This window comes from Chelonia mydas, chromosome 6 (genome assembly GCF_015237465.2).
Source record: "Chelonia mydas isolate rCheMyd1 chromosome 6, rCheMyd1.pri.v2, whole genome shotgun sequence".
NCBI classification, from domain to species: Eukaryota; Metazoa; Chordata; order Testudines; family Cheloniidae; genus Chelonia; species Chelonia mydas.
This window is the reverse complement of record NC_051246.2, coordinates 36,956,411-36,972,929: the sequence shown is the minus strand read 5'-3', so window position 1 is coordinate 36,972,929 and position 16,519 is coordinate 36,956,411. Positions and strand designations below refer to the sequence as shown.

The 16,519-nt window shown below is 41.3% G+C and overlaps 1 protein-coding gene across 3 annotated transcripts in view; it reads left to right on the top strand.

Annotated features, from left to right (window-relative positions):
- The window catches only part of SBF2 (SET binding factor 2), a 555,773-nt gene that overhangs the window by 457,683 nt on the left and 81,571 nt on the right, over positions 1 to 16,519 (top strand). For all 3 annotated transcript variants that reach the window (XM_027819477.3, XM_027819476.3, XM_037899793.2), the window contains exons 25-26: positions 2,366 to 2,511; positions 14,659 to 14,857. In XM_027819477.3, the coding sequence (XP_027675278.2) occupies positions 2,366 to 2,511; positions 14,659 to 14,857 (345 nt within the window). The remainder of the gene's footprint in view (positions 1 to 2,365; positions 2,512 to 14,658; positions 14,858 to 16,519) is intronic.

Sequence of the window (16,519 nt, the reverse complement as noted above, 5' to 3'; positions counted from 1 at the left end):
CTTTACTAAGAATTTATTGATATTCTTGTTTACTCTTAGTCCAGTGCATTGAATTCTGTGTCATTTTTGATGGCTTTCTAACATTGCAAGTTCATTTAAGTAGTCCTCAATAAAGCTGAATTGACTAGCTTCTGTCAAGCATGTTACATAGGTATGCCAAACAAAAGCTACCTAGTGTAGAAATATATATGAATTTGGTAATAAAAGTGTATAATTAACCTGTTGAACTACTTGCCATAGGAAATTATGGAAGTAATTACTGTAATAAGATTCAAAGCATACAATTGGGCATTTATATGAATAACATCTGCAGTTATACTAATTCGATGGCAACATATAAAGAGGCTCCTCATACTTCAGAGTATGGATTGGCCACCAATATAGGTAAAAAGAAATTTACACTCATGGGATGGTATTGTGCAGTTGTTCTAGTGATCTGTAATATAGAGTTTGGGTTTTTTAGTCTTCCTTCAAAGCAGGTCCAGATAACCTGCATTCAAGAGTTTTGAGAGAGCTGGCTGAGGAGCAAACTGGATGATTAATTTTGATTTTCAGTAAGTCTTGGAATACTGATGTATTTCCAGAAGACTGGAAGAAAGCTAATATTGTTCCAATATTTTTAAAAGGTAGAAAGGATGACCTTGGTAATTGTAGGCCCAGGCAAGATAATGGAGCAGCTGATACAGGACTAAATTAATAAAGAATTTAGAAAGGATAATATAATTAATGCCTTGGGTTTATGGAAAATAGATCTTGTCAAACTAATTTGAGATAACAAGTTTGGCTGATAAAGGTAATAGTGTTAATATTTAGACTTCTGTAAGGCTTAGACTTGGTACCACAGCAACATTTTGGTTGAAAAACTAGAATGATATAAAATTGACATGGCACACACTAAATGGATTAAAAACTGGCTAACTGATAGGTCTCAAAATGTAACTGTAAATGGGAAATTGTCATTGAGTATGTGTGTTTCAAGTGGCATCCCACATAGATCAGTTTTTGGCCCTACTCTGTTTAACATTTTAATCAGTGACCTGGAAAAAAACCTAAAATTATCACTGGTGAAAATTATAGGCAACACAAAAATTGGGAGAGTAGTAGATAAAGAAGAGGGCAGATCTCTGTTTATAGAGTGATCTGGGTCACTTGGCAAGCTGGGTGTAAGCAAATAATATGTATTTACTACAGCTATATATAAACATATACATGTAGGAATAAAGAATGTAGGCCATATTTACAGGATGGGGGACTCTATCCTGGGAAGCAATGACTCTGAAAAAAATTTTCAGAACTGCTGGAATACTGCATCCAGTTCTGGTGTCCACAGTTCAAGAACGGTGTTGATAAATTGAAGAGGGTTCAAAGAAAAGCCACGAGAATGATTAAAGCATTTGAAAACATGCTTTATAGTGATAGATTTAAGGAGTTGAATTTATTTAGCTTAACAATGAGAAGATTAAGGGGTGACTTGATCAGAGTTTATAAGTGGCTACATGCGGAACAAATATTTAATAATGGGCTCTTCAATATAGCAGAGAAAGATAAAACATGATCCAGTGGCTGGAAGCTGAAGCTCAACAAATCAGACTGGAAATAAGGTGTACGGTTTTAACAGTGTGGATAATTAATCACTGGAACAATTTACCAAGGATCCTGGTGGATTCTTCATCACTGACCATTTTTAATTTCGACTGGGTTTTTTCTAAAAGATATGATCTAGCAATTATTTTGAGGAAGTTCTCTGACCTGTGTTAAACAGGAGGTCAGATTAGATTATCACAATGGTCCCTTCTGGCCTTGGAATCTATGAATGTTATACTCCATTATTAGGCACCTTACTAAACTAGGTGGATTATTAGCCTGTTACAGAGTGGCAATTCATGTGTTTAACAGAGTGGCAATTCTATTGATTAGTGCCTTGTTGGCTCAGTGGACTAGAATCCCAACATAGTTCTGGAGAACAGAGATGTTTAGATTTCTGTTTTCATGTCTTCAGTCTGTTAACCAGGAAGATTTATTTGTTATATTGCCAACAAAAGTTAAAGCTGCAAACAGAAGATAGTTGTTTATTCTCTACTATTGGACACAGGTGGCACAGTGTTGACACATCACATTCTCCTAAATCCCAGGACTAGCCATTTAAAATTTTAGGAGCCCATTTTCTGAGGTCCTGAGCTCACTTTCCTTTCTTGAAATTCAATGAAAAATTGTTAAGCATGCTTTGTGTGGGTGAGAAGATGCATCCTAAAAGTGTATTTTGGTATACTGACACAGATATTGAATATTAGTGAGAGTTGAAGATAACTGTTGTATTTTACTGACATTTTGAGATCAGGCATTGTTGTTTATTTCTGAATTCTAGCACCTTCTCAAAAACAATTGTGAAAGGAGCCAAACGTGCAGGGAAGATGACAATTGGTCGTCAATACTTATTAAAGAAGAAGACAGGCACAATAGTGGAAGAAAGAGGGAATCGTCCAGGCTGGAATGAAGAAGATGATATCTCTGGTAAAATATTTTCATATTATTAGATGAGCTTATGCATCCACTAAAATACACTGACCTGTCAAGAGAGTCTCAAACAGTAATTAATCGGGAAAAGGGTCTGTTTCAGACTTTAGACTGAAAGGTTTCAAATGTCATCACTTGGTGAAGACTTTGAACTTTTATTATTCCCAGGTTTGTAGGAAATAAGGGAAAGCACAAGCTTTTAACTTAGTTTATTTGCAGAGGAAATTTTCAATGTCAGATCCTTTTTTAAATCACCAAACTGTGGTCAGTACAACTTTGTTTACCACCCCATACAGCACCCTGAAGTAGACAAGGATATAGTTGGCTAACAGCATTAAGGCAAACTCAGCAGTATTCATGTACGGTATTGTTAAACAGTTTGTCTTGAGCCATTAATCTAGAGTGGTTGAGTCTCATTCTAAAAAGGCAGGTGTAAGGAAGAAGCAAATAGCATAGGTTCTATCAACAGATGTGAAGGTATAAAATGAGGGGATTTTTTCAATGAACAAAAAGTATTACATGTGAAAATATCACACTTCCAGATTTCAATGGAAAGTATGTTGGGGCTGAAGGCAGAAAGTGTTTGTTTTATTTTGGTTTTTTTCTAAATAAGTCCATTTCTAAAATGTGCTGCTGTCACTACAGAGAGAGGGTGGGTGAGGTAATGTCTTTTGTTGAACCATTCTGTTGGTGAGGGAGACAAGTTCAAAAGCTTATCTCTCTCACCAGTGGAAATTGGTCCAATAAAAGATATATTTCTTATATCCTGGGACCAGCATGGCTACAACAACACTACATACAACTGCTGTCACTACATCCATTTTTTCCTAATCTGGATCAATGCTACTATAAAACATACCACTAGAGGGAACCAGATTCTCCTATACCTAAATAGGTATTGTTTTGTCACACCATTCCTCACTCATTTACTATTTCAGATAATGAAGTGTATCAAAAATTAATTGTTTCTTAAAAACATCACACAAGCGAAATGTTTCCTATTTATCACAGCACTGGTGCTGGATATATATAGGAAAGATTACAAGTAGGAAAAGGAGATCTTTTTTTCCCTTTCTTTTGTTTTATTTTTAAAATACTTTTTTTCATTAATAGAATGATTGAACTGATTGGTAAGTGTGAGTGGGACAAAATATGTATATAAAGCTCATTCCTACTGAACTCTTAAGCTTGGCTCATTGTGAGCTCTCAAAAAGAATGAACAAAGCCTTCTAGGAAAAGGCTAAAAATACCTAATGCTCTTCACTCATCTGAGGGAGAAGGGAAAGAAATCAGAGGGAAAATGTCCACACATTAGTCAGAAATAACTCTCCTTGCGTGAAAATCCAGATTCTTCTTCGGTCCTTGTCCACATAGATTCCATTTGTGGTGTGTGTCCACTCCCTGCGCTCAAGCTCGGATTCTTTGGCTAGCAGTGTCCGCTGGGGTTGTGCTTGCACTCTCTGTGTCCTGCTGCCCGGAGTGCATAAAAGGCAGGAAGTGTTAGTAAGTTTAGTGTTAATGGATTAATTGTTAGCTTCTCCTCCGCCCCCCTTTAAAAAATGTTTTAAAAATGCCTTAGTTTGTGAGGCTTCCTCCGTACTGGGTTCCAACCCTGATGGCTGAACTGGAGTCTCCTGGTTTTAAGAATTGCCTTTCTTGTGATGTGGTGATGCCACTTAATGATGGGCATTTTCAGGTTGTTCAAGAAAGCAAAAGGTGAGCAAGGCTTGGCTTAAACTTCAGCGAAGAGTGTAAGTCGGTAGTTTCTGAAGGTCAGCACACCCTTCTCACCATGTTGTACTAGACTGGAGGCTCAGACATAACAGTTAAGACTATGGCCACATCTGTTGCCATGGGGAAGTCCTTGTGCTTGATGTTTTCTGGCATACCTAGAGAAGTACAAACAACCATAGAATCAGATTGAAACCAAATTTCAAAATGTCAAAATTTCCCATGAACCAGAAATTCTGAATATCAGCCAACTCACAAGCAGCTTTAAGATCTCTGGGAAGTAACCACATCTGCACCAGACCTACTCCAAGCAGAGCTACTGTATTCAGCAGAGGTGCCAAAAAAGAGATACCCTTTGTCTCCTCTTTGTCAGCCATTTTCTCAGCACCACAGACCATTGGGTCTTAGAGATCATCACGGTGCCATATTCCATACAATTTCAGACCCTTCCTACCCCCATCTCCTTTCCCCATCCCTTTTCATGGATCCCTCCCACGAGAGACTGTTACAGCTACAAATGGGATCACTTCTAAGTCTTGAAGCAGTGGAAGAAGTGCCTGTAGAATGCAGAGGGAATGGGGTTTATCCCATTATTTTCTAATTCCAAAGAAAAAGGGAGGCTGGTGCCCAGTTCTGGATTTAGAGCAAGCTATTTAGCTGTCCCAAGTTCAGGGTGGCAGCACAAGCCTCTACCGGGAAGAATTAGTAGGGGAAGCAAAAGTGGATGGGAACCTGGGAGGCAGTGACCATGAGATGGTCAAGTTCAGGATCCTGACACAAGGAAGAAAGGAAAGCAGCAGAATACGGACCCTGGACTTCAGAAAAGCAAACTTTGACTCCCTCAGGGAGCTGATGGGCAAGATCCCCTGGGAGAATAACATGAAGGGGAAAGGAGTTCAGGAAAGCTGGCTGTATTTTAAATAATTCTTATTGAGGTTACAGGGACAAACCATCCCGGTGTGTAGAAAGAATAGTAAATATGGCAGGCGACCGGCTTGGCTTAACAATGAAATCCTTGCTGATCTTAAATACAAAAAAGAAGCTTACAAGAAGTGGAAGATTGGACAAATGACCAGGGATGAGTATAAAAATATTGCTCGGACATGCAGGAGTGAAATCAGGAAGGCCAAATCACACCTGGAGTTGCAGCTAGCAAGAGATGTTAAGAGTAACAAGAAGGGTTTCTTCAGGTATGTTAGCAACAAGAAGAAAGTCAAGGAAAGTGTGGGCCCCTTACTGAATGAGGGAGGCTAGTGACAGAGGATGTGGAAAAAGCTAATGTACTCAATGCTTTTTTTGCCTCTGTCTTCACGAACAAGGTCAGCTCCCAGACTACTGCACTGGGCAGCACAGCATGGGGAGGAGGTGACCAGCCCTCTGTGGAGAAAGAAGTGGTTCGGGACTATTTAGAAAAGCTGGACGTGCACAAGTCCATGGGGCTGGATGCGTTGCATCCGAGAGTGCTAAAGGAGTTGGCAGATGTGATTGCAGAGCCATTGGCCATTATCTTTGAAAACTCATGGCGATTGGGGGAGGTCCAGGACGACTGGAAAAAGGCTAATGTAGTGCCCATCTTTAAAAAAGGGAAAAAGGAGGATCCTGGGAACTACAGGCCAGTCAGCCTCACCTCAGTCCCTGGAAAAATCATGGAGCAGGTCGTCAAGGAATCAATTCTGAAGCACTTAGAGGAGAGGAAAGTGATCATGAACAGTCAGCATGGATTCACCAAGGGCAAGTCGTGCCTGACTAATCTAATTGCCTTCTATGACGAGAGAACTGGCTCTGTGGATGAAGGGAAAGCAGTGGACGTGTTGTTCCTTGACTTTAGCAAAGCTTTTGACATAGTCTCCCACAGTATTCTTGCCAGCAAGTTAAAGAAGTATGGGCTGGATGAATGGACTATAAGGTGGATAGAAAGCTGGCTAGATTGTCAGGCTCAACGGGTAGTGATGAATGGCTCCATGTCTAGTTTGCAGCCAGTATCAAGTGGAGTGCCCCAAGGGTCGGTCCTGGGGCCGGTTTTGTTCAATATCTTCATAAATGATCTGGAGGATGGTGTGGATTGCACCCTCAGCAAGTTTGCAGATGACGCTAAACTGGGAGGAGAGGTAAATACGCTGGAGGGTAGGGATAGGATACAGAGGGACCTAGACAAATTGGAGGATTGGGCCAAAAGAAATCTGATGAAGTTCAACAAGGACAAGTGCAGAGTCCTGCACTTAGGACAGAAGAATCCAATGCATCGCTACAGACTAGGGACCGAATGGCTCGGCACCAGTTCTGCAGAAAAGGACCTAGGGATTACAGTGGACGAGAAGCTGGATATGAGTCAACAGTGTGCCGTTGTTGCCAAGAAGGCCAATGGCATTTTGGGGTGTATAAGTAGGGGCATTGCCAGCAGATCGAGGGACGTGATCGTTCCCCTCTATTCGACATTGGTGAGGCCTCATCTGGAGTAGTGTGTCCAGTTTTGGGCCCCACACTACAAGAAGGATGTGGAAAAATTGGAAAGAGTCCAGCGGAGGGCAAAAAAAATGATTAGGGGACTGGAACACATGAGTTATGAGGAGAGGCTGAGGGAACTGGGGATGTTTAGTCTATGGAAGAGAGGAATGAGGGGGGATTTGATAGCTGCTTTCAACTACCTGAAAGGGGGTTCCAAAGAGGATGGCTGTAGACTGTTCTCAGTGGTAGCAGATGACAGAACAAGGAATAATGGTCTCAAGTTGCAGTGGGGGAGATTTAGGTTGGATATTCGGAAAATCTTTTTCACTAGGAGGGTGGTGAAACACTGGAATGCATTACCAAGGGAGGTGGTGGAGTCTCCTTCCTTAGAAGTTTTTAAGGTCAGGCTTGACAAAGCCCTGGCTGGGATGATTTAATTGGGGATCGGTCCTGCTTTGAGCAGGGGGTTGGACTAGATGACCTCCTGAGGTCCCTTCCAACCCTGATATTCTATGATTCTATAAGCCCCTGCTTAGATCCCCCAGAATGGTTTGCAGCTCTCAGCCTCCAAGTTCCCTACTTTTACATAACAATCCATCAAGCTCATTAGAATTACCTGAGATTCCAAGAGGGAAATTCCTGTTATCGATATAGAGTTCTTCCATTCGGACTACCAGCAGCAACAAGGGCATTCACCAAATGCTTGGCACTTGTCGTGGCTCACTTGAGAAAGCAAGGAATCCAGGTATACCATACTACCTCAATGATTGGTTTATTCTGGAGAAATCACACAGCATGTGACCAGCTCCAATCATCAAATGCTTCAGATTTTCACTGCCTGAGGTCTCAAAGTCAACATATAAAAGTCAGCATTAGTACCAATCCAGAGGATACAATTCATAGTCTACAGCAGCAAAGGTTTATCTGCCTCAAGACGGATTCAACATCATCATGGATTTCATCAACCATTTACAGGCTCATCCTCAAACTTCAGGACAAGCATACTCCAGACTTCTAGATCACATGGCCTCCTGCACTTACATAACATAGTATGCCAGACTTCACCTAAGTCACATGGTTGAAATATTTGTATCTTCCCAAAAGATATTATAGTCATAAAGATGCAGGTCCCCCAGAAGTCCTATTGTCATTAAACTCGTAGAAGGACTATCCTTTTCCCCACCATTGTCATCTAAGACACTAGTGACAAATGATTCCACACGCGAGTTGGGACTTCACCTGGACCATCTCCAGGCCCTAGACCTTTGGACTCTTGAGCACAGGTCCTAAGGAAGCCTGCAGCTGTGATGATCATGCTGATATTGGCTTGGCCAAGACAGTTCTGGTTCTCAGACGTGATTAATCTATCCAGTACGCTTCCCTCTTCCAGAGATAATCTCCCAGAACAACAGGTAGATCCTCCATCCAGACCCTGATTCATTACACTTGACAGCCTAGATGAAGGCTAGCAAACCAGCATTGAGAGGAGTTGCTCTGCAGAGGTCCAAAGTCTGTTAATCCACAGTAGAAAAGACTCTACTAGACCTGCATATTTGGCAAAGTGGAAAAGATTTGCTATTTGGACCCAGCAACATCAGTTAACTCTCTTAGACTCTGAGATACGTGCTATTTTGTATTACCTTTTATTGCTGGAAAATGTAGGACTGTTTATAAGCTCTTTAAGAGTACGCTAGGTAGCCAACCATCCCTCCCATTCTGGATCACCCAGCATTCTCCCAACCGACAGTAGCTAGATTCCTTAAGGGCTATATGCACCTGTTTCCCCCAGTTAAGAAGCCTTCCCCACTTGAGATCTCTAACATAGTCATAGTGGGATTGATTGCCCACCCTTTTGAGTCTCTAGCTATGTGCTCACTTTATCATTTATCCATGAAGATTGCCTTCCTTGTGGCAGTAACGTCTGCCCAAAGGGAAGGAGACATATAGGTATGTATTACTATTACTGTGACTGGTGCACAATATACTATATTACAGGGGTGGCCAACCTGTGGCTTCAGAGCTGCATGCGACTCTTCAGAAGTTAATATGTGGCTTCTTGCATAGGTGCTGACTCCAGGCTGGAGCTACAGGTGCCAACTTTCCACTGCTCAACCTCAGGCCCTGACCCCACTCCACCCCTTACCCCAAGGCCCCCGCCCCTTTCTGCCCCCTCCCCTGAGCCTGCTGCACCCTTGCTCCTCCCCACTCCATCCCAGAGCCTCCTGTACACTGCGAAACAGCTGATCGCAGCCAGCAGGAGGCACGGGGAAAGAGGGGGAAGTGCTGATCTGCCAGGCTGCCGGTGGGCAGGATGTACTGGGGTGGGGGGACTGCTGATATATTATTGTGGCTCTTTGGCAATGTACATTGGTAAATTCTGGCTCCTTCTCAGGCTCAGGTTGGCCACCCCTGCTATATTCCATAAGGATAAGGTGGCCTTTAGGCCTCACTCTAAAATCTTGCTGAAAGTAGTCTGACTTCTATCTAAGTAATACCTGAATGTCTAGTACCAGTATAGCATTGTCTTTTTTCTTATGCCCCACTCCAGCCAAGGGGAAGCCATACTGCATACCTTGGATGTGCTTAGGGCACTATCATTCACTTCCAGGAATTCCCTAAGATTATTTGTAGTTTTCGTAGGTAGGATGAAGGGACTGGCAGTATCTGTCCCTAGGATATCTAACTGGATTTCCAGTTGCATCAGAGTATACTGAGCTAGCTAGTTTAGATCTGCCAGTTAAGATGAGCGCCCACTCTATGAGGACTCAGGCAGATACTGTGGCTTCTTTAAGAAGTGTACCAGTCTTTGAGATCTGTAGGGCACCTATGTGGGATTGGGTTCACACATTTCCAAAACATTACTCCCTTGTAGAAGCATCAAGAACTGAAAACCACTTTAACAGAGCACTTCTTCAAGTCATTATTCAAATAGACTCCAAGCACCCTTCTCTTATGTGCCAGATCACTGCCTGTGAATTAGTGTTCTGCAATCTGACCCAAACCTGACAGGGCCCAACTACAAATGTTGGGTCCAGGTTGGTTTGGTTGTGAAAACAACCAAACCCACTCAGGCTCAGATCAGATTGGCTCACCTCTTCCTGCCCCACGGAGTCGGCACAGGTGGGTGCCCTGCTGGCTGCTGCCACCTCGCTGAGCTGTATGTGTTCAGCAATGAGTGTACTGAAAAGTTGCAGCGCCTCTCAGTCTGCAGTGTACGCAGCTCCTGTGGCATTGGCCCCACTGGCAGGAGGAGAGCAGACCTCTCCTGTGAGTCACCAAAAGTGGAATAGATACAGACAAGCACTTGAAGAAAAAGAAATGGTTACTTACTTACATTAAATGTGGTTCTTCAGCATATGTTGCCCACAGGTATTCCATGTCCAACATCCTTCCCCACTACTGTGGAGTGCTATAACAGCTAGATTCTGTATTGGTGAAGGAAGTGAGGGACAATTTGGCCTGCTTCACCCTTTACACCCTTGGGAGGCAGGCACTAGAACACTTCAGGCACAGGCGTGGCCGCGGTGGACACTGCTGGCCAAAAGAATCCAAACTTGAACACCTGAGATGCATGTGCACCTGAAGTGGAACACATATGTACAATATATCTCAAAGAACCTCAGTTACTATAGGTAAGTAATCATTTATTTCCATTCAGAAATGTTAAATATTGAATTGATATAGTCAAAAAATTGTAAAAATTATTTCTAAAGCCTATATCGCTTGTAGCTTTTAATATACCTTTCTTATCACCTAGAAAAAACTGTCTCATAGCCTGCTTTGTCAGTTATTTGTCTCACTCTGGTAAGCATATAAACATACAGAGGGAAGTGAGAGATTCATAATGCAACCTGTCTAGAGTTTGTCCAAGTATAACATTGATTATTTTAGTCTGAGGTGCAGTAGGGGTCCTAATAAGACAATCCTTTTCAGACCATATTAGAACAAGTGCCTGAAGGAAAGGATATCTAGAGTCTAGTCCCATAAGTTGTTTCCCTCTGTACAAGAGGGTCGCACACTTCATAGCTTGTGTAGATTGAGCATATTGCACTCCCAGGGGGCTCCTTGCATTCCTCCATTCCAGCCCACAAGCTCCATGTGCCACCCTCCCACTCCTCTCTATTTCAGGAACTTCCTGCAACTCCCCCATCCCCTCCACCATTCCAGGGACTCTGTGTGTGCCTCCCCTCATTTATCCCTCTTCCCATACCAGGGTTACCCATTTCCCACCGCCCCCCTTCAGTGTCTCTGTGTGCACCCTGATTCCCCCCAATGGCAAGGACTCTGTGTGCATCCCAATTTTCTCCCCATATCTCCCACCCAAACCAGAGTCCCCCACTGTGCACCTTCATGCCAGGGGATCTGTCTGCCCCCAATGTCCACCTCCGCCCCCTATGCCAGAGGTTGTATGTGCTCCTTCCCTCCTTCCCCATATCAGGGTCCCCAGTCTCCACCCTCTGCCCCACATTCCTGGCCAGGCGTTCTGTATGCCCATTACCCTCTTCCCCATGTGCTAGGGGCTTTGTGCATGCCTCTCTTCCTCCCTTTCCCCCACCCCCCTCCCCCCATCAATCTTTCTATCTGTGGGTGAGACATTCAGGGTGTCATTGGGAGGATGGGCAGAGATGAGATGGAGTATTGTTATGCTGGAAAGCATAATGGATGCCATCAACCAGTTGTTTGATCTGTAGATAATTGCAGAGATTCTTGAAGTTGTGGCTGTGCGGATTAGATGGCAAGGGCTCCATGTGTCCCCAGTTTTTCTCCTTTTAGTTTTCCAGTTTTCTTCAGCATTAATAGGGTTCTGCACATTGATGCCTTGAGCATTTCCTGAAATTTTGAATTGATTAAAAGTTATTGCATTACAGATGGAATGCATTACACTTTGAGAGAAATGTTGTCAAATTGAATATAAGCTTTGTAAGGTAGACAAAAAATTGAACTGTACTAAACTATTTTTAATTTCAAAATGTGCACTTGTCCCAGTACCTTTAGCCAAAAATTCATGCAGAAATAACTTCATTCTATTCATATGCGCACATTTTATAAAGGCCAAATAATGGGGGAGCATGGAGCTGACAAACCATGAACAGTAAATTTGCCTTCAGAAATATTTGGGAAGAACTGAAATAAAGTGGTGATAGCAGGTCGGTGGCTGGTTTTGTATAAAGGCCATGCTTTACTTGAATTTCACTGTAGCTTGAACTTGAGACATGGTTTTTATCTCTCATGACTGAAATTGTTTTCTACTTTGGGAAAGTGCAACTGACAGTAATACTCTGCTGAAGAAGGCTGATTGACATTGATATTGAAGCACAAAGAAAATTCAGAACATTATCTGTTGCTAATCTGTGACATAAGAGACAATTCTATGCACTAAAATTTTAGACAGATGAATAAAGCCTATTTAAGGTAGTTAGAGAGTATGTGATCCATTTCCTTCTGGCTGTATGAGGGATTTTTATATATATCTTCCATTATCACAAATAGTTATGCTGGTAAAAGAAAGATTACCACCAATTCAATTCAGTTGAATACACAGGATCACTTTAAAGCCAGTAAAAAAGGATGCCAATCATTCCAGCTAACTTTGAGCCACAAATTATGAAAACAAGAATAGGATATATCCAGGTTAAATTTTTGTTTGTTGTCCTTTCACAGGAGTGAGACTTTTGGAAGTGTGTGTGACAGTATCAGAGTTAACTGCATCTTTGCCTTCTCCTCCACCCATCTTCCTTAAGAACACCCTTGTAAGGTTTCAGGCTCCCAGACGTCACCTCTCTGGGTCATTGACCCATTTCTCTCTCCCTTCACATTGAGGGTTTAGGCTTACAGTTCCTCTACACCTCACTGTAATTTCCCCAACAGATCTGACGGGTCCAGCATCTGAAATTAACCTTTCTCCAGGGGCTATAACAGTGTATACCAGTTACCACCCAGCCTGCACAAAGCAAAATACATTTATTCTTAGGGTTAAAGCATTACAGAGAAAATATATGTTAAAAAAATAAAATTTCTATGCACATGCTAAAAGCAGACTAGAAGTACCCATCAGTCTAATAGATCTAGTAAGCCAAAGTCCTTTCAACTCTTCCTCAAGGGTTGGGGCCCCCATTGGACAGAAGATGCTGTCCTTTGGCTGAGTCAAAAGAAATCCCTGTGTTAGTTTAAACCCCGACTTTTTATACCAAAAGCTCTTCTGTTGTCTGTTGGTCTCCGGAAAACCCATTTTGAACCAGGATATGCATAGCTCCTTCCCCGCTTCTCCCCCACCCCCCACCCCCCAGGTGGTACCTCTCTGGAGGTGTTCACAGCCTGAGTGATTCACCTTAATCACCCTCCGGTTTTGGTTCCTGGAGGAACTGTGGTAGCCCTGCCCCTAGGAGTTGCATACAATCCCTGGCCACAGTGATACCATGCATAGACTTTGATTCATAATCCATGCATAGACTTAACACAGTATGGTCTCCAAATATATTTCACGCAATTGCAACATTTGTGTTCTGTGCCGCAACAGGGTACATTATTCTTCTGGGCAAGGCTTAAATTGTTTTGGTGATGTGGGTGGAGAAGGGTTGGGTTGGTCTCCCAACCTCGTGATGGACTGTGGAGCTTACTGCCAAAGGAAGTTGAGGCCAAGAACGTATAAAGAGTCAAAAATGGATTGGACGTTTATATGGATAACAAGATATCTAGAATGATCATAATTAATGATAAATTTTGTGGAAGAGATATTAAACTTCATGTCTCATGCTAACTGTTAGAGATCAGTTAGATATTTAACGTGGGGTGCAGATTATCCGGTATCTGCCTACTGTAGGGTTCTGCCGCATCTGGTGCTGGCTGCTTTTGGAGACAGGATACTAAACTAGATACTGATCTAGTGAGGTAATTTCTATGTTTCTGTGGTGGGTGGGATGTGGAATGTTCATCATTCCAACTTCTTTGGACCGTGGAGGTTAGATCCACAGGAGTAACTGAAGATCCCATATCAGCTTTCCCAGTGCAGAAGATTATGCTGAACTACTAGCTTTGGAATTATATGGGCTCATCTTTGCCATAGGTTTAAGTAGAACTGTTTTAGGTCATGGATAGGTTTCATAGTAGCAGCCGTGTTAGTCTGTATCTGCAAAAAGAACAGGAGTACTTGTGGCACCTTAGAGACTAACAAATTTATTTGAGCATAAGCTTTTGTGGGCTACAGACCATTTCATCGGATGCATAGAATGGAACATATCGTAAGAAGATATATATATACACATACAGAGAACATGAAAAGGTGGATTAAGAGGCTAATTACTTAAGATGAGGTATTATCAGCAGGAGAAAAAAACTTTTGTAGTGATAATCAAGATGGCCCATGTAGACAGTTGACAAGAAGGTGCGAGGATACCCATGTTAAGTATCCTCACATCTTCTTGTCAACTGTCTACATGGGCCATCTTGATTATCACTACAAAAGTTTTTCTCTCCTGCTGATAATAGATCTTAAGTAATTAGCCTCTTAATCCACCTTTTCGTGTTCTCTGCATGTGTCTATACATATATCTTCTGACTATATGTTCCATTCTGTGCATCCGGTGAAGTGGGCTGTAGCCCACGAAAGCTTATGCTCAAATAAATTTGTTAGTCTCTAAGGTGCCACAAGTACTCCTGTTCTTTTTAGGTCCTGGATAATATTTCCATGCCACTGGTATGCTGGTGACAGTTTTAGGGTGTTGCTGGTTCACATATGCTCCCTTCCATCAGTTCCAGGATATTGTAGCTTGTATCTTAAATTTCTTTAATAAAATTTGTAGCCTGTTGGCTATAATTTGTATAAATTGGTATCAGTTCTCATTAATCCCTGCCATCAGCAATTGCTGGATTTGGTAAATGTAATGTTTTGCTCAGGATGAAGCATCACAGTCTACTTTATATAACTAGTGAATTTCTAAATACTAAACTAGAAAAGTATTTTAACTTCAGTTTCAGATGACAGTGAATTGCACACAAGTGGTACTTTGAGAGCCTCAGAAAAGTCAACAATGGAGCAATTAGTAGAGAGAGCCTGTTTTAGAGACTATCAGCGTTTGGGACTGGGGACCATCAGTAGTAGCTCTTCTCGCTCAAAAACCGAATACTTCCGAATAACTGCATTGAACAGGATGTATTCACTTTGTAGAAGGTGAGTTAATCAGTTCACTCGTATGTTTAGAAATGTGTATCTGCCATATTACACATCATCCACAACATCCATTACATATAACACATTTATTTAGAGAACAAAGTATTCTGGGAAAATAGCACTTGCCATAAACCCAAAACCAATAACACTGAACTTACAGCAAACATAGCAGTGCTGATATTCTCTCTCTTTTTGTTGTAACGTATTTGTTAGCGTCTCTGCATATTTAGCTACCAAGACTTGTATTTTAGTTGGATCTATAATGTCCTTTTTGTACATTATAAAATCCTAATTTGTAAACTCCTAAAGGTCTATTCTCCTGTCAATGCATGGCAGCTACATACAATCAATTCATTTTAAAGTTACTGGATGTTACATACATAAAACTTCTGTTTATGACTAGGAAAACAAGCCCTAGAAGTGCATGTTTATTAATACAGTTCAAACCAGAAACTGCAAATTAGAACTCATGAACCAGTCATTGGAGCACTTCCTTTAAAATGTTTGTCATATACAATATGTAAGCTCCTGAATGTCAGTAAGAAGTTAATGCATAAGCCTTTTTTATTGTGAAAGTTCACTGAGATTTATTATCAGTGCCTACAAAAATGCATCTGATGAAGTGAGCTGTAGCTCACGAAAGCTTATGCTCAAATAAATTGGTTAGTCTCTAAGGTGCCACAAGTACTCCTTTTCTTTTTGTGAATACAGACTAACACGGCTCCTACTCTGAAACCTACAAAAATGCTGTTTAACACAACAGCAAATCTGCAGAAGTTTCATCACTGGAGCACTCACATCCTACAAAGACACTGCAGGCTAAAAGTTGTTTTCGTTATGGAAAAATGAAATTGCCATCACTTTCATAGAAAGAGGACAAAAAAATATTAAATCCAGACTGTTTGTCTCTTATCCAAAGCACCAATGTGACAGCAATACTTTTATTCAATCACGAGTGAATATTAGTTAATTTGAACCAAAGAAAACACTGCATTATATTAACTATGCTTTTAAATTGCCTATAATCACTATATTTTAAAAATAATTTTCATACCTTATCCTTACCCAAAAAATACCTGTTTGAATTTTTGTCACTATTTTGAGAAAAGTAGTCAATATCCAATTGGTTTACAAATTTCAGGATATGAGTGGTTATTTAATGTCATGTGATTTTGGTTCAGGTATTGTATTTTAGGAAATAGACCATAAGATTAGGCATTTCTTCCCTCATGATAAAGTTCAGTAAATGTCAAATAAGTTCACTTATGTTGTGTCACAAACAATCCTGTGTTTAGAGTAGCAGCCATGTTAGTTTGTATCTGCAAAAAGAACAGGAGTACTTGTGGCACCTTAGAGACTAACAAATTTATTAGAGCATAAGCTTTCGTGGGCTCCAGCCCACTTCATCGGATGCATAGAATGGAACATATAGTAAGAAGATATATATACACATACAGAGAAGGTGGAAGTTGCCATACAAACTGTAAGAAGAGGGATTCTTTAGTAAAATGTAAAATCTCCCAAGTGCTCTCCTTAATCAGTTTTATTTTGAGAAAAAACTAACGCTTTAATTGAATCTTCTTTGTCAGAGGTACTCAAACTCTTTGAATCCTTCTTCCACTTACGTAACCAGAGACAACACTCCTGCTTGATTTTCTGTTT